Source organism: Salmo trutta, chromosome 9 (assembly GCF_901001165.1).
Source record: "Salmo trutta chromosome 9, fSalTru1.1, whole genome shotgun sequence".
NCBI lineage: Eukaryota > Metazoa > Chordata > Actinopteri > Salmoniformes > Salmonidae > Salmo > Salmo trutta.
Genome location: NC_042965.1, coordinates 12,920,566 through 12,943,000, shown reverse-complemented (window position 1 = coordinate 12,943,000; position 22,435 = coordinate 12,920,566). Strand labels below are relative to the sequence as shown.

The following is a 22,435-nucleotide window of genomic DNA, read 5'->3' as shown; positions in this document are numbered from 1 at the left end:
CTCACTATTGTTATTTTACAGCTGCTCTTTTAATTACTTGTTACTTTTATTTCTTATTCATATTTTTTAAACTGCGTTGTTGGTTAGGGGCTCGTAAGTAAACATTTCACTGTAAGGTTGTATTCACCGGTTGTATTTGGTGCATGTGACTAATGCAAAATTAAAAAGCCACTCGCACATCTGAGCAATCTTATTTCAGGTGCATGGCAACAGTTGAAACAGGAGGAGGAAAAAGGAAACCGCACACTGCTCTTGATAGTATCACTGATATTTAATAAGCTTACTTATCGGCCTAACGGCCTTCGTCAGAGCTTTTGTGAATTTTCTGGAAACAGCACCTCTATGTAGACCTAGCCCCACCCACATCCGTTCCACGCATGGAAAGGGGTTGGAGGCAAAGGAAAAATAAATAAGTGCTACCAAACATAACAATATGCATTTCACAAACACTACAAAAGTGTATAAATAAGACGCATTGAACACGTCCATTAAACCACAATGAGGACATAGCAAGTTTTCATTAATCATTGGGTACATCATACGAAAGACATCTGAGCAATCTCAAATAGGCACATAATTCATGTTCAAATTCACAACATAACATACATAGGCATTTCATCATTAAGTCCTTTAGGAAATAATGTCTGGAGGGTGAAAATCCCAAAAAATTATATTTTGCTCAGAGTATTATTAATATCACCTCCCCTGTCTGATATCTTGACTTTCTCTATGCCACAAAATGTAAAGGTAGAAATGTCATGTTTTAGGTCATTAAAATGTACTGCGACCGGATAATCCCTGTCGTTTCGCCTGATTGAACTTTTATGTTCACTAATTCTCTGTTTGAGAGAGCGGGAGGTCTTACCGACATAGCAGAGCCCACATAGACATTTAATAATGTAAATAACATGGGTGGTGGTACACGTAATGATATCATTTCTTTGAAACCGTTTTCCTGTGTGGGGGTGGCAGAAATATTCACACTTCATCATATTGTTGCACTGTGCGCATCCTCTGCATTTATAGCTACCATTTGGAAAAGGGCGTAAAAGAGCCTGGTTGATTTTCTTTCGTGGCTGGCAGTTGGCATGAACCAATTTATCGCGTAAATTGCGACCTCTCCTATAAGTGGTGGATTTTTAAATTCAGCCGGCAAAGCTGGGTCCGATGATAAAATATGCCAGTGTTTCTTGACCACACCTCCCACTTTTCGCTAATTCAAAGTATATGTGGTTGTGAACATTACGGAGTGTTCTTTGGCTTTAGCGGGTCTTTTTTGTAACAATTCATCTCGTGTTTTTCCCAATGCCAAATTAATAGCTTCATCCACACATTGTGGCGAATAGCCTCTTCCTTTGCCTCCAACCCCTTTCCATGCGTGGAACGGATGTGGGTGGGGCTAGGTCTATATAGAGGTGCTGTTTTCAGAAAATTCACAAAAGCTCTGACGAAGGCCGTTAGGCCGATACGTATTCTTATTAAATATCAGTGATACTATCAAGAGCAGTGAGCGGTTTCCTTTTTCCTTCATCGTGCATGTGACTAATAAAATTTGATTTGATGTGGTTTTGAGAAAGACCAATTCTGCTTCTGTCTGCTTTACATAGCATGGTTGTGGGCAACCACCTCTTGTAGTTGGGGGAAATTATAACATGTTTGTCATTCAGGTCTTGTACCACTGATGGACTACAAGTGCAAGCTTAAGTAAGTAGCCTACTCGAAAGTAGATTTTATGACTTTTCATCATGATCACAAGTTCCATTGTGTAGAGATATTGTAACCTTAATCTCACACTTGTTTTCAGTTATGTATGCTTGAATTAGCTTTACATTCTTATATTTTAGTCATTTAGTAGATACATTTATCCCGAGCGACTTACAGTAGTGAGTACATACATTTTAATTCTTTAGTGTCTACCTCCGGTAGGACATTAATTGAATGTTCACTTTCAAATATAATATTTATACTTTAAATCGGGGAGTTCTATTTTTTGCTATCATTAAAAGCTATTTTGTGACAAAGTCAATGTCCTTGTGGTAGGTGACTCGTGGTGAGATCTTTTCTCACCTCAGTTCCAACTTTTACATCCTGTTCAGTGGCTTTTCAGTTCTACTGTCTGACTACACTAAACACCAATTTACAAGAATTGACAAGGATGTAGCACACAAAGGGTTCATTATTTTTAACTAAACTACATTTTCTTTGGTCTCACTAGCAATTTGTTCCTTTTTCAAGGTGAATGTTTATGTCCTGCATCCCCCTACATCCCATCCCAAGATGAAAAGCATAATGCTGCCTCTGGACAACATTACAGCCAACAGCAGTGTCTGTACAGTGGAACCCCAGCATATCTCCATCACTGTTTTCCTCCTCCTGGTCTTCCTGGTTGGTTTCTTCCTCAACGGTTTCAGTCTGTGGGTCTTCTGCTGCCGTATACCACAGTGGAGCTCTGGTGCCGTCTTGCAGTTTCATTTGGCTGTCAGTGATGCTATCATCACACCAGTTGCACCATTTATGGCAACATACTTTGTCATGGGTAGCCACTGGCCCTTTGGAGCTTTTCTATGCAAGTTGAAGATTGCCCTGCTGATCATTCACTTCTATGGCAGTATCCTGTTCCTCACACTCATCAGCATTCATCGATATGTGGCAGTGGTCCAGTTTAAACAAGGCTCCTGCATGAAACGAAAGGCGTTTGTTCAGAAGCTGTGTGCTGGAGTCTGGCTGCTTTTGCTGGCTAAGGGGATTGCCTGTTTCTACTTTAACACAAGCCAAGTGGGAAACAGCATACAATGTCTTAGCATTCATCAGCAAGATTACATTCAGACTTACTTTGCCATCAACTTCGTTTTGCTCACCCTTGGGTTCCTAATGCCTTTCTCAGAGGCAGTGACGTGCTATGTTCAGATAGCAAGATCAGTGTCTCGTATCAATATCAACACGTTTAAGGGCCGTAGTATTAAGGCCAAGTCCCGTAAAATGGTGGCCATGTGTCTGGTGATATTTGGACTGTGCTTCATGCCTTTGCATGTGATACGCACTGTGGCTGTCGTGTTAAAGAAGTACTGTCCAGAACAATGCATCCTTCTGCAGGTGGAGACCTCATACTATTTTTGCTGGATTTTGGCTGGAGCAAACTGCTGTCTGGATCCATTGGTTTACTGTTTTGGATCACACAATTTTGTCAAGGCTATTCATAGGTCTCTCAGAAAATTTTAATGTCAAGTTCAAAGAAGACCCTGCCACAAATGACCAGATCAGCTACAATGCTGCTATTGATTCTCCCTCCATTGTATTAGAACACAAGGAAAACATGTCCACACCCATCATTTGAACACATCTTGAATAAGAAACCTCATAGTAGTCTCATCACATTTGCTCAGTGTCTTCATCATCCTGAGAAAGTATAGTTTTATTATCTATAACATAGATAGTATTCATAGAATTGACATGGGACATGTGAGGGAAAAAAGTATGTCCCTGAGAGTGATCATAAATGTATTCTTTATTGATGTGTAATAATGATTAGATACTGTAATTGTAAAGCAAAACCTATAAACATACTCTGTTTTAAACTAATCAAAGTGTATATCATATGCATGTTAAAAGGAATACCTTTTCCACTGCCTTCATTTGAAAAAGTACATTGAACTCGGTTATAAGCAAAAAAATAAGTAATGGTGTTGGGGTTGGATGTTCTGTGGTTTGACGATTGCATAACGGATAAAAATAAAATGCTTTTCCTCTTTCTGTTAAATTTTGTTATTACTGCCTCAAGCAGGAAGTCTCTAGAGGAGTTGTGACGAGGTGTTCACACAGTCCCGTTCTGAACAGCACGTGTGAGCGAGGTAATGCTTTAAGTCTTTGTAAATTCTCTCTTCTTATGGGCTTATAATAACAGGTTGTCTTTGGCATGATTATAAGGAGGGTAGAGAGCGAGATGATTACTTTATGTCAACAACATACAGTCTAGATATTAAAATCATTATAGTTTAAATCCAGCAGTGGCGGAAAAAGTACCCAATTGTCATACTTGAGTAAAAGTAAAGATACCTTAATAGAAAAGGACTCAAGTAAAATGTACAGTAACCCAGTAAAATACTACTTGATTAAAAGTCTAAAAGTATTTGGATTTAAACATACTTAAGTATCAAAAGTAAATGTAATTGCTCAAATATATTCAAGTATCAAAAGTAAAAGTATAAATCATATACAATTCCTTATATTAAGCAAACCAGATGGCACAATCAAGTCAATTTACGGATAGCCAAGGGCACATTCCAACACTCTGTCACGACTTCTGCCGAAGTCGATGCCCCTCCTTGTTCAGGTGGTGCTCGGCGGTCGACGTCACCGGTCTTCTAGCCGTCATTGATCCATTTTTCATTTTCCATTGGTTTTGTCTTGTCTTCCTACACACCTGGTTCCAATTCCATTAATTACATGCTGTGTATTTAACCCTCTGTTTTCCCTCATGTCCTTGTCGGAGATTGTTTGTGGTTATGTGTTCGTGAAATTTTTGTATAGGTAAGCGACGGGTATGTTTACCCATGTTTATTTTATGTGCGTTGTTTTTTTGGAGTTTGTTTTTATAATATTAAACTACTCCAGTTACACCAAGTTGGTTTCTCCTGCGCCTGACTTCCCTGCCACCTACACACACGACAATGACACACTCAGACATAATTTCTGAAGAAGAATTTGTGTTTAGTGAATCCTCTAGATAAAAATCAGTAGGGATGACCAGGGATGTTCTCTTGATGAGTGTGTGAATTGGACCATTTTCCTGTCCTGCTAAGAATTCAACATGTAATGAGTACTTTTGGGTGTCAGGGAATGGAGGGTATGGAGTAAAAATACATAATTTTCTTTAGAAATGTAGTGAAATAAAAGTCAAAGTAATCAAACATATAAATAGTAAAGGAAAGTACAGATACCCCCCAAAAAAACTATTATACTTTACATCACTGAAGTCCAGATGTACTTGTTAAAAAATAATACAAATATTAGTATTTTGGGGATTTGTAAACTGGATTATCTTAGACAATTTTACCAATGTTATATAACAATTGTTGAAAAGCAGAGGTGAATTGGAGGGCAAGAGAATGTGGCAACACAGGAAAGGTAAAATGTGATATCATCTGTTGATGTCACTCTACGAAGTGTTGCAAAATACATTGACATTTTTTTTAATACATGGAAATGAGAAACATCAATATGATAATTCCCGTCCTAAGTATTACTCTTCATATATTTTCCTTCTAAGGTGTTTTAAGCATTAGTCTATTTCCACTCTACATCAATCACTTCTCAACATGACAGCATAGTGTCGACCTCCATGATCCTCCAGTCCCTGACCACTATCCCAACTGACAACCATCCAACAGCAGTCAGACTTTCATGGTGTGAGTCAGTCATATACCGTAACTTTATCAATATAACAGCAATATCATTGAATGTATCTCATTCTGTATACAGCATGCAGATTTCTCTCACTTCCGTATTCATATCTCGTTGATAATTGTCGGCATGCGCGTCATATTGGGTCAACTTTTAACTGTTAAACGAATAGTTTTTTGGGTTGTTTTTTCCCCCATTGTGTATGAATTATATTTTATAATATAATTATTGTTTCTGTGATTTTTTGCTTTCATTTTAAAAATAGATTTAAAAAATCCCTTGCAAATGTACATAGTTGTCATCTCACGAAATCACTAAAGGGGAAAGTGTTGACTATCCATACAGTAGGCATATCAGACACCCTAACTTGTATTTTAGAGGCACGTCTGTCCTGTAAAATATTTTACTGAGTCAGTTTGATGTATGGAAATAACATTGCAAAAAAACAACTATGATATTTTGTTTACCGGACAACAGACCCACATGCATTACATTTTAATAAGTATTTAACTGAGACGTGAGAAAATGTACGTTTAAATAAGCGACTGAGTTTCATGTTAGTGACGTCACGTTGAGAGGCTGAACCGAAAGGGAAGAAAACGCCACCACAGAGCACAGGTGATCAGTGATGCCATTTTAGCAATTTTGTTGCTAGATTTAGCAACTTTTCAGAGTACCCTGGCAACTTTTTTTTCAAACAGCACCTAGCAACAAGTTTAGCTACTTTGAAACATTTATTTGGAACTTTTGAAAAGTGACTCAAACGCTAAAATGCACGCATTTTCCCTCTAAATGACACAAAAACGAGTTTCTCTGTCACACACTCAGTCACAACACACGTGCCTGGCTGCAAAAGTGCATTGTGAGTGAGGTCAGCAGCAGGCGCTTAGCTCGTGTACAGGCAGCAGCAGGCCAGCAGCAATTTCAACAAATTGCAAATCATTGTTGGCTGACTGCAGCAGCAGTAGTATGCGTTTGACGAGACAAACCCAATGAATGTAGTTGGTCACAAATGTTTGATCTTGAACAGAACTTACAACATCAATCAACATGTCTCAATCAAAATTGTACAACCAGAAGTACAGAAAAGAGTGGGAGTCTGTACCTGAATTTAAAGGGTGGCTGAAGCCAATCATTGGGGATGATTGTCTGGCATACTGTGCGTACTGCAAATCAGATATGCTTGCAAAAATGTATGACATCAAAATACATTGTGTTACAGCAAAGCATATAAGTAAATCAAAACCGTACAACCCCACAATGCAGTCTACATTACCACAGTTGGTTAAAAAAGTGGATAACTTCAAAAGCGCAGAAGCTACTATGGCAATGGCCACTGCAGAGCATTGTTCGCTGCTAGCATGCAACCATTTAGGTATGGCTTGCAGAGCTGCCTTTTCAGATTCTGTGGCAGCAACAAACTTCCAAATGCACCGCACCAAGTGCACAGAAATGATTAGGGGAGTACTGGCTCCTTATTTTCTCAAAGGGTAACATCAGATTTGGGGGATGAGAAGTTCAGTCTCCTTTTTGATGAGTCCACTGATGTCAGTGTCTCAAAATACCTGGGTGTGGTGATTCGGTATTTCAGTGCTAAAAAAGAACCGTTGTGTCCACATTTCTTGGGCTGGTTGAATTGGAGGGGGTCAATGCCAGATCAATAGCAAAGGCGGTAGTTGAGTTTCTTGAGAAGTGTAACCTTAAAAAAGAGAATCTTCAGGGTATTGGCACTGATAATGTGTCCGTGATGACTGGGGTGCACAGCGGGGTGCACAAGATTTTAAAGGAAGAATGTGCATTGCCCAATTTGGTACTCATCCGCTGTGTATGCCAGTCTTTACAATTGGCCGTCTGTGCAGTATCCAAAGAAACCATCCCTTGGAGTGTTGAGTACTTAATCAGGGAAACCTACAACTGGTTTTCGATTTCCCCAAAACGATGCAAGGCGTACAAACCAGTGTATGCCAACATTAATTGTGGCCAGAAACCCCTGCAGATCACCAAAGTGTGTGCCACATGTTGGCTATCGATTGAGCCTGCGGTAACTCGTATATTGAGCCAGTGGGAAGAACTGAAACTCCACTTTGAGTTGACCAAGGCCAGTGAGCATTGCTAGATGGCGGATGTGCTCCACACCATGTACATGGACAAGACCAACTATGTCTACCTGACATTCTTGAAATCAATCCTGTCCAACGTACAGGTTGTAGTGAAGTTATTTAAGCGAGAGCAAACAGGTCCTGTCAAGCTTTTGGACAATCTGGTACACCTCTTAACATCAATTTGGAGCAGAGTTGTCAACCCTATGGCAAAAATTGATGTCCTGAAGGATGCCATTGATGGACATCTCAGTCCATCACCATACCTTCGGTACCTTTTCGAGAGCACGGTGTACCAACTCAGTCTTGCGCCAGAGGACAAAAAGGTCATTCGGAGACAATGCATCAACTACATTGTTGCTTTAAGCAAGGAGCTGCAAGCAAGGCTCCCAGACAACCTTGAAGCCTTGCAAAACATGGCTTTGTTCAGTGTTAAGGAAACGCTAAAGCAAAATAAAGGCACCACCTGAAATTATTAAAGTCGTATAGCTACTGGGATACCAGCCCCAAACAATTGGTAAAATTGTTTCCCAATGGCGAAACATCCATCTGTTTAGGTGGGACAACTGAAAATACAGTTGAGTTTTGGAGTGAAGTCAATAACTACACGGACTCTTCTGGGTCAAATCCATTTGAAGAACTGTGCAAAGCTGCACTCGCAGCCCTCTCCTTGCCACACTCAAATGCGGAGGTTGAACGGCTGTTCAGCCAAATGAGGGTGGTCAAGTCAAAGTTAAGAAATAGAATGTCACTGCACACTCTCAACTCCATACTCCTGGTGCAGTATGGACTGAAGCTGGCTGGTGATACCTGTTACCAGCATAAACTACCAAGTGAAGTTCTGCACCAGTTTGGCACCACAGCAGCATACAGATTTAAGGCCACTCCATCCTCTACTGCTGGTTCCAGCTCCGTGACAATGCAGTTGGACAGTGAAGATGAGATTTTCCTTGTCAATCTATGATTCATCATATTTACAGTACGTATGCAAGGAGTGGACTTTCTGGAACTGGCAGAGACACACAGCTGATGGTGGCAGTGTGTACTGCAGTGTGTGCGAGAACAGTGGAAACCAGTGGAAACCAGAGGAAACCATTGAGCAGCTAGCCAGCCAGCCAGCCAGCACAACAACCTGGAGAGAGCTGGAGAGAGATGCCTAGCGCATAAATCATTATTTGAGTTAAGTTGCTTGTTCAATGAGATAGCATATATACCTTGTTATTAGCCTGTACCTATAATTGTTGATCAGTTAGGTAGCATGTTAACTAACTACCGATACACTGCTTAAAACTATAACTGTTCAGAATGTGTAGGTTTACTAGTTAAAAAGAAAATAAATAAAATGTAATTGTTCAATAACGTGTAATTGTTCAATAATTCAAAAATGTGATCATATAAAATGTGTTGTGTTTATATTACTTTTACAAATAAAAATATATGATAATAAACAAACAAATCTAAACTAATAAATGTCATCATATTTTTCACGGAGATGGCCAGTCAATTTGAGTAACCTTATTGTCTATTCCACGTAATGACGCAGTTTGACGTTGTTGCGTAATGACGTCATCACGCAATGACATCACAACGTCGTTTAGCAACCGTTAGCAACAAATCTCCCCAGAAAATTTGTTGGCAACACCGCAGGTGATAAACTGACCCGTCGGTGGCAGCCTTTCGTGATGGGAAACATGGGAAAACTGCAAGAATTTGACATCACTTTTAAGGACAATAAAGTTGTTTATAGTCCTGGAGATGCCGTTTCAGGCACCTTGAAAATTACAACCGCCCAAGCTCTACTATTTAAAGGTAATGTTCTTTCAGCTGTCTTGAAACTTCGTCGTCTCCTCGGACTGACAAGAAAGTAGTGTTCCACTGAAACGAACACAATGGTGTGATTTGTGACGCGCATTTTATTTAACAGTAAATACTTAGGATGTTGAATTGAATACTGTTCTGTCACTCGAACAGACACTATTTCTATAGATGTGTTGGGTTGGGGGAACAAGGTGATCAATCTCATTTAAAGGTGCTGTCAGACAGGACAAATTTGACCGTCCTTTTTTAATACCATATCTTGAGGTAAAACAACAAAACTAACAAAAAACAAGATTTGTTTGTCCATTAACATTTTAACCCAAGGATGAAATGGCAAGGCAAGCATAGAAGTGGCAATCATAAACTCAAGTTGTGATATGCCAGAAATGTAGTAGGATAGAACATTGAATTGTTCAATGGAACTGGAACTGTGTGCCTTATGTCAAGGATCTCAAATGGCTGTCCCTGTTTTCAAGTATCAAATGGCTGCTGACAGGTGGTGGTCACCCTCATCCCGATCACTTGTTGCTAGAACAAAAACACAAATTCACTCATCTTTTCAACAAAAGTGTACTCTGGGTGATCAAACATGTTTTGAGACAGTGCGTGGAGTTAGAAAATACATTTGTTGGTTTTTATTTTTTTATTTTCTCTGAACCTTAGCCAACATGGAAACTAAATTGCCCTCTTGTCACACTGAAGGTGTTTTGTGTCATGGGAGTTTTGTGTCATGGACCTCTGGTTTGTTTACATTGCAGGTCAGGAAAAACAGGTTGGGCAGCTTTTGTCATTGCATTTCGATGCTGAGCACAGTGTCACTGGCTGCACTGTTGTTGATAACTGATGTCTTATGAACTTGATAACCTTCCCAAGTTACTATAGTATTGGCTATCTGACCCATGATTTATGAGGACTTCAAATTACACTGAACAACAATTTCAGAGATTTTACTCAGAGTTCGTGTAAGGAAATCAGTCAATTGGGCCCTAATCTATGGCTTTCACATGACTGGAAATGCAGATATACATCTGTTGGTCACAGATACTTAAAAAAAAAAGTTGGGGCGTGGATCAGAAAACCAGTCAGTATCTGGTGTGACCACCATTTGCGTGACACATCTCACTCGCATAGAGTTGATCAGGCTGTTGATTGTGTCCTGTGGAATGTTGTCCCGCTCGTCTTCAATGACTGTGTGACGTTTCTGGATATTGACGGGAACTGGAACACACTGATGTACATGTTGTTAGGCTGGTTGGACGTACTGCCAAATTCTTTAAAATGACGGAGGCGGTTTATGAAAGAGAAATTAACGTTCAATTCTCTGGCAACAGCTCTGGTGGACATTCCTGCAATTAGCATGCCAATTGCACACCCTTAACTTAAGACATCTGTGGCATTGTGTGTGTAACATTTTAGAGTGGGCTTTTGTAGTCCCCAGCACAAAGTGCACCTGTGTAATGGTCATGCTGTTTAATCAGCCTCTTGATATGCCACACCTGTCAAGTGGATGGATTATCCTGGCAAAGCAGAAATCCTCAATAACTGGGATCTAAACAAATTTGTGCACAACATTTGAGAGAAATAAGCTTTTTGTGCGTATGGAACATTTCTGGGATCTTTACTTTTCAAAAACATGGACCAACACTTTACAAGTTGTGTTTTATATTTTTGTTCAGTGTAGATTTTCACAAGAGCTGGTACTCCCTACAGAGCAGATTGTTAGTCTGTAATAGCGGACCCACTCTCATGTTCTTAAAAAGTTATAATGAGAAGTTAGAATTAAACATCTTGTGTGATGTAGCCAGAGTATTTAACTGAATATCAATCAGAGTACTACACTTCATACTTCTACAGGGTTTGTTAATAGATTTGTTTTTACTTGGCCATCCTCCTCCAGGATTGTCTGTGTCTTACTGGGCTCAAACCAGAATTATGATTGATTGAGCTATTAATTAATTTGGGTCATAACCATGCACACTGCTGGTCAAGAGCTGTTGCCAATCCCTGCTGGGACTATCATTTAGTACCCTTTAATTTCTGTGCTCATGGGCTTGTGACTTCAGTGTGTTCTGCAGCCAGGCATGTGACTCACTGAGGAAAGCAAACTGATCAAGTGTGCTGTGGTACATCACACCAGGAAAACTACAAGTAACTGCCAAAATAAAGGAAACACTTGAGTAAATGAGGGATACAAAGTATATTGAAAGCATGTGCTTCTGCAGGTGGTGTTCCTGTGTTAATTAAGCGATTAACATCTCATGCTTAGGGTCATGTATAAAAATGTCCAGTTGCCCATTTTATTTTGGCTACCATTTTCTTTATAAAAAAAATTCAAAAATTGTACCTTTATTTAACCATGGCTAGAAGAAGATATTACTTTTTAAAGAGGGGTCTCAAAGGATCATAGGGGGTTTTAAAGGGTATGTGTGTGTCTGTCACCAGATATGCCAAGGCTCGTTGAAGCTGTTCTGGCGGCCTAATGCCCTATTAATTAAGACACTTTCATTTGGTGTTTCCTTTATTTTTGCAATTACCTGTATGTTTGTCTTTCTTTTACTAGTCTTTGTGTTTGGATTCCTCAGAATTAGAGTTCGCTTTTTAGTTCTGTTATATACATATATATCTGTGTGACGTGTTAAAGTAGGTGTCCACAATAGGTGCTTTGTTTGCAAAAAAAAAGAACATATCAATCAGAATGTAAACTATCCTAAAAGGGTTTTCAAGAATACATTGCCATGCTCTGCTTCTGTTTGTATCTCCATTTTGTTATGAAGTCTGAGGACCTCAAGTTCTCTTATGTTACTGTGTTTTACTATGTATTATCCCTGCAGATATCAAGGTGAATTGCCAAGGCTTCTGTGGTGTCACCAGCAAGATCGACGCCACAGCCTGGACAGTGGAAGAGCAGTACTTCAGCAGCACTCTCTCTGTGGCAGATAAAGGTACTGTCAATGGGGTCTTTACCTGCTTCTTTCTCATCTTTTGGAGCTTTAAACATTAAATTAATTAAACATACACCTTCCAGTAAATCATTGTTTTGTAATGGATATTTCCAGCCAGCTGATTTGATATTTATCTTTTTTTCCGGTGTCCCAGGTACCCTGAAACAGGGAGATCACAGTTTTCCATTCAAGTTTCTCATTCCAGGTAAGGCCACTGAGTGATGGAGCTTTGTAGACCTGTTGCACCACATTCCTTTAAACATATGGGTTTTCCTCATTTTATAATCACACATGTCGAGGCATGTAAGTTTACTGTAGTTCTGACATAGCTCATTCACTATAAGCAGAAGTAATGTGAGCAATAAATTACAGTACCGCTTCCTGTGGCTCTACATCAATGGTTATGAGGATTACCATAGGGACCGTTGTTGTGTCTTCAATGGAAATAGTGCTACAAATGAGCACATAGTAAAGTCATTGTAAGGTAATTTACTTGTGCCCATGAACAGTTTGCAAGTGTTATTGAGGTAACACTTTACATTGAGATATACTTTATCAAGGTGTTCTAAGTCATTTAAAAATCATTCCTGATTAGCTTATAGTTAAACTCTGTAATAAACATCTATGACACATTGGTTGAGATTTTACCCATGTACCCATTAGCCTCCTCTTCTCCAATTGTTGACTAGTGTGGTAGGGACTGAGAGCATAGATGCCCTGAGGTGTGCAAAGCCACCTGTTGTCATACTATCTCCTGTACTGGTATGGCAGTTGCTTTCTCCATAGTTTTTTTTATATTTTTTTTTTTACCTTTATTTAACTAGGCAGTTAAGAACAAATTCTTATTTACAATTATGGACTACCGGGGAACAGAACAACAGATTTTTACCTTGTCGGGGATTCGATCCAGCAACCTTTCGCTCTAACCACTAGGCCACCTGCCTCCCCTTGTTGTGTTTTGTCTCGTGGTCGTTTATACTAACAATCTGTCATGGCCTACTTGTCTTTTTTTGTTTCAAACCTTTGCATGCTAAGGAAATGAGTGCGATAGATCATTCTTAAAACAGTATCACATGTTCTCCCTTATCTATGCTATAGCTCTCAGGGAGGGAGCCCAATGATAACATCATAACCCCTCCGCCCATTACTCATCGATAAGGTCTATCAGACAGACAGACTGCCTTTCCAGCTGAGAAGGGATTCCCTTTCACTCTGATAAAGCGGTCTTTCATAACAACCTACATTACACACACCACAGAAACCCAAACAAACCTTACCGGTCCTAATCAACTGTCCGTTGTGATTTTAAAATCTGTCACCTGAAAACTGCACACCTTCAAGACGTTCAATTGAGAAAAAAAATTGCAATAGATAGAGGCCATTTGAAAGTCTGTTGCCTGTATTTTTGCCTCTGTGAAAATACATATTTGATAAATACCTTTACTCCTCCCATATAGCCTCTATTCCCACATCCTTTGAAGGGAACTATGGAAAAATTATGTACAGAGTGAGGGCTTTCATCGACACTTCTCGCTTCTCTAAGGACTATAAGACTGAGAAGCCTTTCTACCTGCTGAGTCTCCTCAACCTCAACGAAGTGCCTGACATCCATGTGAGAGCTTCCCTAACAGATTTGATACATTTTCACTTAATCAGAAATATCCAAGTCTTAGAAACAGGATGTTGGTGAATCTGGTCTTAACCTAATATTTCCCACCTGTTTCCAGGGACCATGTTCATCTTCCGTTACTAAGACGTTCACCTACCTGCTGGGGGTGAAGACAGGAACGGTGGTGCTGAAGGCCCAGAGTGACATGAAGGGCTACACCCCTGGTCAGGTCATCAAACTGACCACAGAGATTGACAACCAGTCTGGGAAAACCACAGGGACTGTGGTGGCCCGTCTCATGCAGGTACAAAGTACTGAGTCTACAGCGCTTGAAATAAAGCAAGGCTATGGATGTACAACAGAAGAGTGTTGTACAACCAAGTGTGATTTAGTCAATGGTGTCATAAAGCTGCAATGTGGTCATTATTGTCTCAATGTGTAGGTGAGCGATAAAGGCATTTTATTTTATCACTCAATCATTTTCTACCATATTTCTGTGTGCTCGTCTCCAATAGAAAGTGACTTACCAGACGAAGAAGCCTACCATTGATTTGAGGACTTTAGTGCAGGTGGAAGGTACTGGGGTGAAGGCTGACAAACAGGCTGAGTGGAAGGAGCAGATTATTGTACCTCCTCTGTGCCAGTCGTCTATGGCTGACTGTGGCCTAATAAACATGGAATACTTTATTCAAGTAAGAAACTTTTCTCTTTTCACAATACCATTCCTCTACCGTTTCCTCTACAACCAAACCCTTTGGTCCTCAGTTTAGCACGCATGATTTGATGAAACCTTCTCCCCTTTACTCCCTGGTACATTAGATCTTTCTGAAATCTCCCGTGGTGTCATTTTTGTTGCCCATCCACATTGGAAACATCTCAGTGGACACCACGTCAGTACAGCCCTCCAGACCACTTCCCCAGACCCCTGATCCTCTTTGCTCCTCTGCCAAGCCTACCAAGCTAGAAAACAGCAGCCGCTCTGAGCCATCCTCCCATAACCAACGACCTCCTACTACTACCCCAGCCCCTCACCCTGCCCGCCGCCCAGCCCCAAAACCTGTTCCCAGGATCAGAGCCTCTACTTCTTCCCCCAGCGCCCCGCCAGCTGCCTCCCCCAGTGCCCCTCCAGCTCAGATGGACTATCTGGCCAACTCCATGCCCACCCTCTACCCACCGCTACCTCCAGAGTACAGCACCTCCACACTCCCACATGGTCAGTCTTACACTCCTATTGAATAACCTGTAGTGACTGGCAGTGCTAATGCTATTTAGTTTTTACTTGTCTTATTACACATTTTGATATTTAGTCTTTGGGTTAGGTGTTTCTGATGTTGTATTGTCATCTCACTGTATCAGTGGTGGCTGGCTTAAATCTTGGCTAATATCCCATATGAATGTAAGAGTCTTAGTTGCAATTCCGTAGACATTTATGCCTTTGCTTCGTAAGTGTTTGCCATGCCCATGACTCATGTCGTTTCTGATGAAAAGTATGTAGGTAGGTGGGTATTGTGTAATAATGTCTCTTTCTGTCTGATTACTGATATCCGCTGTCCTCTCTGTTACAGAAGCTCCTCCCAGCTATGTCGAGAGCTGTAGCAGCAACACATAAACATCATGAAACAGGAGAGACTGACTGCCGGCAACTGTACACTGAACATGACAATCAACCTCCCTACTAGAGGATCATGATGCCAGGCAGCCCTCCTTAAGCACATCAGCCTTGGTTAAGCAGCACCTTTTTACTGATTGTTTTCACACAATTTTAGCACTTTATATGTTTTTACGTAAACCATTTTTATAGCTGGAGCCAAGTTTTTTTTTTTTAAAGTTAAGTCGGTGTCATTTAAAATTAGTTTAGGGGCCTCCCGTGTGGTGTAGCAGTGCTTGATGTGTCACTACAGACCGGGTTCGATCCCAGGCTGTCACAACTGGCAGTGACCTGGAGTCCCATAGGGCGGCACACAATTGGCCCAGTGTCGTCCGGGTTAGGGGAGAGTTTGGCCGTGGGAGCTTTACTTGGCTCATCACGCTCTAGTGACTCCTTGTGGCGGGCCGGGCGCCTGCAGGCTGTCTTCGGTTGTCAGTTTAACAGTGTTTCCTCTGACACATTGTTGCAGCTGGCTTCCGGGTTAAGCGGGTAGGTGTTAAGATGCATGGTTTGGCGGGTCATGTTTCGGAGGACGCAATGACTCGACCATCGCCTCTCCTGAGCCCGTTGGGGAGTTGCGGTGATGAGACAAGATTGAAATTGGGAGAAAAAGGGGGTAAAACACAACATTTTTTACAATATTTATATTTTTCCTTTAGAATATGTTGAAATTGCATGTGTGATGCTTGAAATGTGAAGGACGGTGATTTTAGTTTTGTATGTTTGAAAGTTGACTTGTGGAACTTGTGCTGCTGATATATGTTTAGATATTGGATCCAACAAACCTAGCTTAGTGGGTGCTCCCATAATGCATTTGTTCTCTCTTTCTGACTGAACAACAGATTCATCTTGTAAGGTGCACACTGTGATTGATGATTTGACTGTGTAAGATTCTTAGTTTGCTGTATAACAGTTATAGTCAGATTGTGTAGGACGTATAGTGTTGTTTAAAATCAAGCTAGCTGCGCCCAGCGCTGTTGTCCTCATTTGGCTATCATATCAACTGTGGTATATTATGTCGATCTAGCATTTGCCATGGGATATCCTGTATATGTTTTACACCAGCAAGCAGCTTTTCAACAGCAAGATTGTATTTGAGATTTATTTAAAGGTCCCAAACAGTCAAAATCATGAAATGTGGATGACACCAGATCAAAGTAAGACTACTAAAGTTTGAAAAATAACAGTTGCTTCTACATTGATAAAGTTTGATCATAACTGGTCCCCTCCCCCATGTCAAACACTTGGATTCAGTAGGTGGGACGTCACAAAGGCCACTAGTCTTGACATCACAAAAGCCTCATTTTAATACAACAATGGTTATTCTCTAATTTAACCTGTTGAGGACAGACGTTCCGCTAGCGGATTATGTTAGGAGAGTACATAGACACAAATAATCACACAGCCATTTTCCAAGCAAGCATATATGTCACATAAACCCAAACCACAGCTAAATGCAGCACTAACCTTTGATGATCTTCATCAGATGACACTCCTAGGACATTATGTTATACAATACATGCATGTTTTGTTCAATCAAGTTCATATTTATATGAAAAAACAGCTTTTTACATTAGCATGTGATGTTCAGAACTAGCATACCCACCGGAAACTTCCGGTGAATTTACTAAATTACTCATGAAACGTTGACAAAATACATAACAATTATTTTAAGAATTATAGATACAGACTCCTTTATGCAATCGCTATGTCCGATTTTTAAAATGGCTTTTCGGCGAAAGCACATTTTGCAATATTCTGAGTACATAGCTCGGCCATCACGGCTAGCTATTTTGACATCCGCCAACTTCGGGGTCACCTAAACTCAGAATTACTATTAGAAAAATTGGATTACCTTTGCTGTTCTTCGTCAGAATGCACCATGTTGTTTTGGTTCCAAATAATGCATAGTTATATCCAAATACCTCCGTTTTGTTCGTGCGTTCAGGTCACTATCCGAAGGGTAACGCGCGAGCGCATTTCGTGACAAAAAATTTCGAAATATTCCATTACCGTACTTAGAAGCATGTCAAACGCTGTTTAAAATAAATTTTTATACTATTTTTCTCGTAAAATAGCGATAATATTCCAACTGGGCAACGTTGTATTCATTCAAAGAGAGGAAGAAAAACATGGCGAGTTCTCGTGACCGCGCATCTCCAGTCTCACTATCCCCAGGCTGACCACTTACAAACTCTGCTCCTATACTTTGCCCAGAGACAGCAGACACCCCATTCCACTTTCTGGTGGCTTTAGAGAGCCAATGGAAGCCTTAGAAAGTGTCACGTTACAGAACAGATGCTGTAATTTCGATAGAGATGTAACAGAAGAATAACAAATTGTCAGACAGGGCACTTCCTGCATGGAATCTTCTCAGGTTTTGGCCTGCCATATGGGTTCTGTTATACTCACAGACACCATTCAAACAGTTTTAGAAAACACTCTAAAGTTTCTATCCAAATCTACTAATTATATGCATATTGTAGTTTCTGGGCAAGAGTAGTAACCAGATTAAATCGGGTATGTTTTTTATCCGGCCGTGAAAATACTGCCCCCTATCCCAAAGAAGTTAAAGGGTTTTGGTTTGTATAGCTAGGTTGCTAGTCTACTGGTGTCATCATTTGACTGCAGCGTGACAGCAACTACAACTTGAGATTTCCCCTATTGATCTAAATCAAATATACTTAGGTTTCCACTTTCATCTGTGTCTGGTGTTAGCTAGCAACTGGCTAGCTAGGTCTTCAGCCAGTATGTAACAAAAGCGTGGGAAGGGTTGCCCAAACCTCAGATGCAGTTGTCATGTCATTACATCAAGATGCATGCCAAACAGAACATTCATACAAACGTCTTGACGTCATTGATAGTCATGATATATGAACATTGACTGGCAGAACATTGTCTTATATATATGACAATGAGAAGTACCCAAACCTCACCCTGTTAAGTAAATTTCGACTAAAATTGCCAAGATGAACTAGCTAGCTAGTGATAAACAGTGCTGACAATTCCATTTAGGCTAGCTCGCTAAATTATACAGCAAACATTTTGTCTGATGCTGTTACAATAAGTTGGATAAACAAATAATTTGTGAAACCATGTGGTGTATGACAGGATTGGATGTTGCAAGCAATTACATTTTTATTTTTTTGCTTTGTATGTCAGCAGATTTGTTTGAGATAATGTCACTGCAACACTGCTCACAGCATTTATGATGCTCACTGCTTTCATGTCTTTTCAAAGAACCGCCAGTCAAGGTGAGCTCCCCGCCTATTCAGTTTGCCTTTTTAGACTTCCTGTTAGTTTGACATGAGAGAAAGTACTTTGCTTTTTTTATCAGGAAAAAATATTATGTGTGATCTTTTAGTAACTCAAAAGGCTATTTTACATGGGAATCAGAATGACTGTTCGGGACCTTTGAGACAACCCCCAGTAATGCTGTTGTTTTAAGATGTGAAACTGAACACCATACTGTAAATCCTACTCTATAGATACCTCTGGTGGCTGATAAATGAATGTCAATGGCATGTTTTACTCATTATTTTACACTGCTCAATGCATACCAGTGGAGGCTGCTGAGGCGAGGACGTCTCATAATAATAGCTGGAACGGAGAGAATGGGATCAAACACCTGGAAACCATGTGTTTGATGCATTTGATACCACTCCGCTCCATCCATTACCATGAGCCCGTCCTCCCCCAATTAAGGTGGCACCAACCTCCTGTGATGCATACACTGTTTTATGTAACGTGTTTTATTTATACTTTTCACAACTGTCTTATAAACAATTCACTGTTCTATATCCAAATAATTGTGTATGCATAGGAAATACAGTGCCTTGATGATCTACAATGCACAACCTAATAAAGTTGTTGTTTTTCACCATTTTTGTTTTGCGTTGTTGAGTATGCTGGGATAAATGTACATCTCCATTTTTAGGCCCATTTGTAATTTGTTAACATGACGGTTCTTACAGCAGCCTATGCAGAGTAACATTTTAAACTCATTATATCCCATTTTCCTGTGTTATGCTCCTCTCCAATTTCCTATCCTCCACTAAAAAGAAAGGAATAAGATATCTTGTGCGTTCCAACATAGATGTCTGCTATGTTGGGGGGGGGGGTGGGGTGGGGGGGTTCTGCAGGCAAGAAAATGGCCTTGCCGAAATTTCCATATATATATATAAAGGATGAGGCTATAGAGTGGCTTTGCAGACTTAAGAGTCTACATTGGAGAGTTGAAATCCCCTGCATGTTAGCTCTGTCTTTACAGTAGGTCTGTCATTGAAAGAATGCTTTTTTTCCCAACAAAGGAAAATGTCTAAGTTTGTTTTATGATGCTTTAAGGTCATTTTCTACTGTTGACACACAGAGGGTGAAACGAGTGTGGGAGAAAGAATTGTCTGTTACTATTGACGAAGAGATGTGGGAGGACATTTGGAGATATGCAAAAACAATATCTATATGCAATCGTACTAGAGCATAATCGTACTAGAGCAATCCAGTTAAGAATAATATGCTTTTAGCCCCTCTTCCTCCTCTCCTCAGTGTCTTAAATGTAAAACTGATACAGGCACCCTAACACATTGTTTATGGTCATGTTCCAAATTACAACAATACTGGTCTAGTGTTCTGCAAGAAATTGAAAGAAATCCTAGGGGTCAATCTAGAATTGGACCCAGTTTCTTTACTAGTAGGCATGTTACTTCTGTGGGTAAGAGGAGGCTTTACAACATCCTTACTTTCGCAGCGAGGAAAAACATTCTCTTACAGTGTATTAGTGATAAGGTCCCTTCAGTTAAGATTGGCATAAGATACTATTTGAATGGGTGCCATTGGCATATCTGACATGCACATTGCATTCTAAAACAGATCAGTTCTACAAAGTATGGGAACCTTATCTAAATGATCTAGAACCTGATTTATCAGCTATTATGCTACAAGGATTTTCTTAGAATGGTGGTGATCTATTTGTTTCAGAATTACACTGTATGTTCCATGTGTGGGATCTAACTTCTTTATTTAAACTGAGCTTTTGTGTTTAATTTCTGTCTGTATGTTCAATTAAAATGTATGTATTAATAGATGCAATGACGGGGATGGGGTGTGAGTGGCGGGGAGGGGAAGATGGTGTGTATATATATATATATATATATATATACATATATATATACTGCTCAAAAAATAAAGGGAACACTTAAACAACACATCCTAGATCTGAATGAAATAAATAATCTTATTAAATACTTTTTTCTTTACATAGTTGAATGCGCTGACAACAAAATCACACAAAAATAATCAATGGAAATCCAATTTATCAACCCATGGAGGTCTGGATTTGGAGTCACACTCAAAATTAAAGTGGAACACCACACTACAGGCTGATCCAACTTTGATGTAATGTCCTTAAAACAAGTCAAAATGAGGCTCAGTAGTGTGTGTGGCCTCCATGTGCCTGTATGACCTCCCTACAACGCCTGGGCATGCTCCTGATGAGGTGGCGGATGGTCTCCTGAGGGATCTCCTCCCAGACCTGGACTAAAGCATCCGCCAACTCCTGGACAGTCTGTGGTGCAAGGTGGCGTTGGTGGATGGAGCGAGACATGATGTCCCAGATGTGCTCAATTGGATTCAGGTCTGTTCTCTGACAAATGCCAAACGTCCTGCACGGTGTTGGGCTGTAAGCACAACCCCCACCTGTGGACGTCGGGCCCTCATACCACCCTCATGGAGTCTGTTTCTGACCGTTTGAGCAGACACATGCACATTTGTGGCCTGCTGGAGGTCATTTTGCAGGGCTCTGGCATTGCTTCTCCTGCTCCTCCTTGCACAAAGGCGGAGGTAGCGGTCCTGCTGCTGGGTTGTTGCCCTCCTACGGCCTCCCCCACGTCTCCTGATGTACTGGCCTGTCTCCTGGTAGCGCCTCCATGCTCTGGACACTACGCTGACAGACACAGCAAACCTTCTTGCCACAGCTCGCAATGATGTGCCATCCTGGATGAGCTGCAGTACCTGAGCCACTTGTGTGGGTTGTAGACTCCGTCTCATGCTACCACTAGAGTGAAAGCACCGCCAGCATTCAAAAGTGACCAAAACATCAGCTAGGAAGCATAGGAACTGAGAACTGGTCTGTGGTCCCCACCTGCAGAACCATTCCTTTATTGGGGATGTCTTGCTAATTGCCTATAATTTCCACCTGTTGTCTATTCCATTTGCACAACAGCATGTGAAATTTATTGTCAATCAGTGTTGCTTCCTAAGTGGACAGTTTGATTTCACAGAAGTGTGATTGACTTGGAGTTACATTGTGTTGTTTAAGTGTTCCCTTTATTTTTTTGAGCAGTGTATATTTGAGAAATTACATTTACTTTTGATGCTTAAGTATATTTAAAACCAAATACCTTTAGACTTTTACTCATGTAGTATTTTACTGGGGGACTTTCACTTTTACTTGAGTCCTTCTCTATTAAGTTTGACAATTAGGTACTTTTTCCAACACTGCCTACGAGATCTAGAGCCTGCTGGTTTTCTGTTCAACCTGATCATTAATTGCACCCACCTGGTGTCCCAGATCTAAATCAGTCCCTGATTAGAGTGTAACAATGAAAAAATGCAGTGGAACTGGCTTCGAGGTCCAGCGTTGAGTTTGATGGGTCTATGGCTTAGGTGGCTTTTGCAATTTTTCGGGCCTTCCTCTGACACCACCTGATATAGAGGTCCTGTATGGCAGGGAGCTCGGCCCCAGTGATGTACTAGGCTGTCCGCACCATCCTCTGTAGCACTTTGCGGTCGAGGCCGGTGCATTTGGGAAAGGGAAAAGGGGATACCTAGTCAGTTGTACAACTGAATGCATTCAATTGAAATATCTCTTCCGCCATACCAAGTGGTGATGCAGCCAGTCAAGATGCTGTCGTTGGTGCAG

General features: G+C 40.6%; 2 protein-coding genes across 3 annotated transcripts; both read left to right on the top strand.

The window, feature by feature from the left end:
- The first annotated feature begins 1,534 nt into the window (after positions 1 to 1,534).
- Positions 1,535 to 3,757, top strand: LOC115199916 (P2Y purinoceptor 2-like). The gene is made up of 2 exons (XM_029762460.1): positions 1,535 to 1,704; positions 2,236 to 3,757. The coding sequence occupies exon 2, from the start codon at positions 2,278 to 2,280 to the stop codon at positions 3,217 to 3,219; it is 942 nt and encodes a 313-aa protein (XP_029618320.1). The 5' UTR covers positions 1,535 to 1,704; positions 2,236 to 2,277; the 3' UTR covers positions 3,220 to 3,757.
- Positions 3,758 to 5,258: 1,501 nt separating this feature from the next.
- On the top strand, positions 5,259 to 15,854 carry LOC115199915 (arrestin domain-containing protein 1). Of its 2 annotated transcripts, none has more exons than XM_029762459.1 (8): positions 5,259 to 5,405; positions 12,149 to 12,259; positions 12,414 to 12,464; positions 13,717 to 13,871; positions 13,987 to 14,172; positions 14,384 to 14,560; positions 14,688 to 15,081; positions 15,434 to 15,854. In XM_029762459.1, exons 1-8 carry the CDS (start codon positions 5,339 to 5,341, stop codon positions 15,475 to 15,477), a joined length of 1,185 nt encoding a protein of 394 aa, XP_029618319.1. In that variant the 5' UTR covers positions 5,259 to 5,338; the 3' UTR covers positions 15,478 to 15,854. The 2 variants fall into 2 exon arrangements, with proteins under 2 accessions (XP_029618319.1, XP_029618317.1); XM_029762457.1 differs by lacking the exon at positions 5,259 to 5,405 and adding an exon at positions 9,088 to 9,308.
- The last annotated feature ends 6,581 nt before the right edge of the window (positions 15,855 to 22,435 follow it).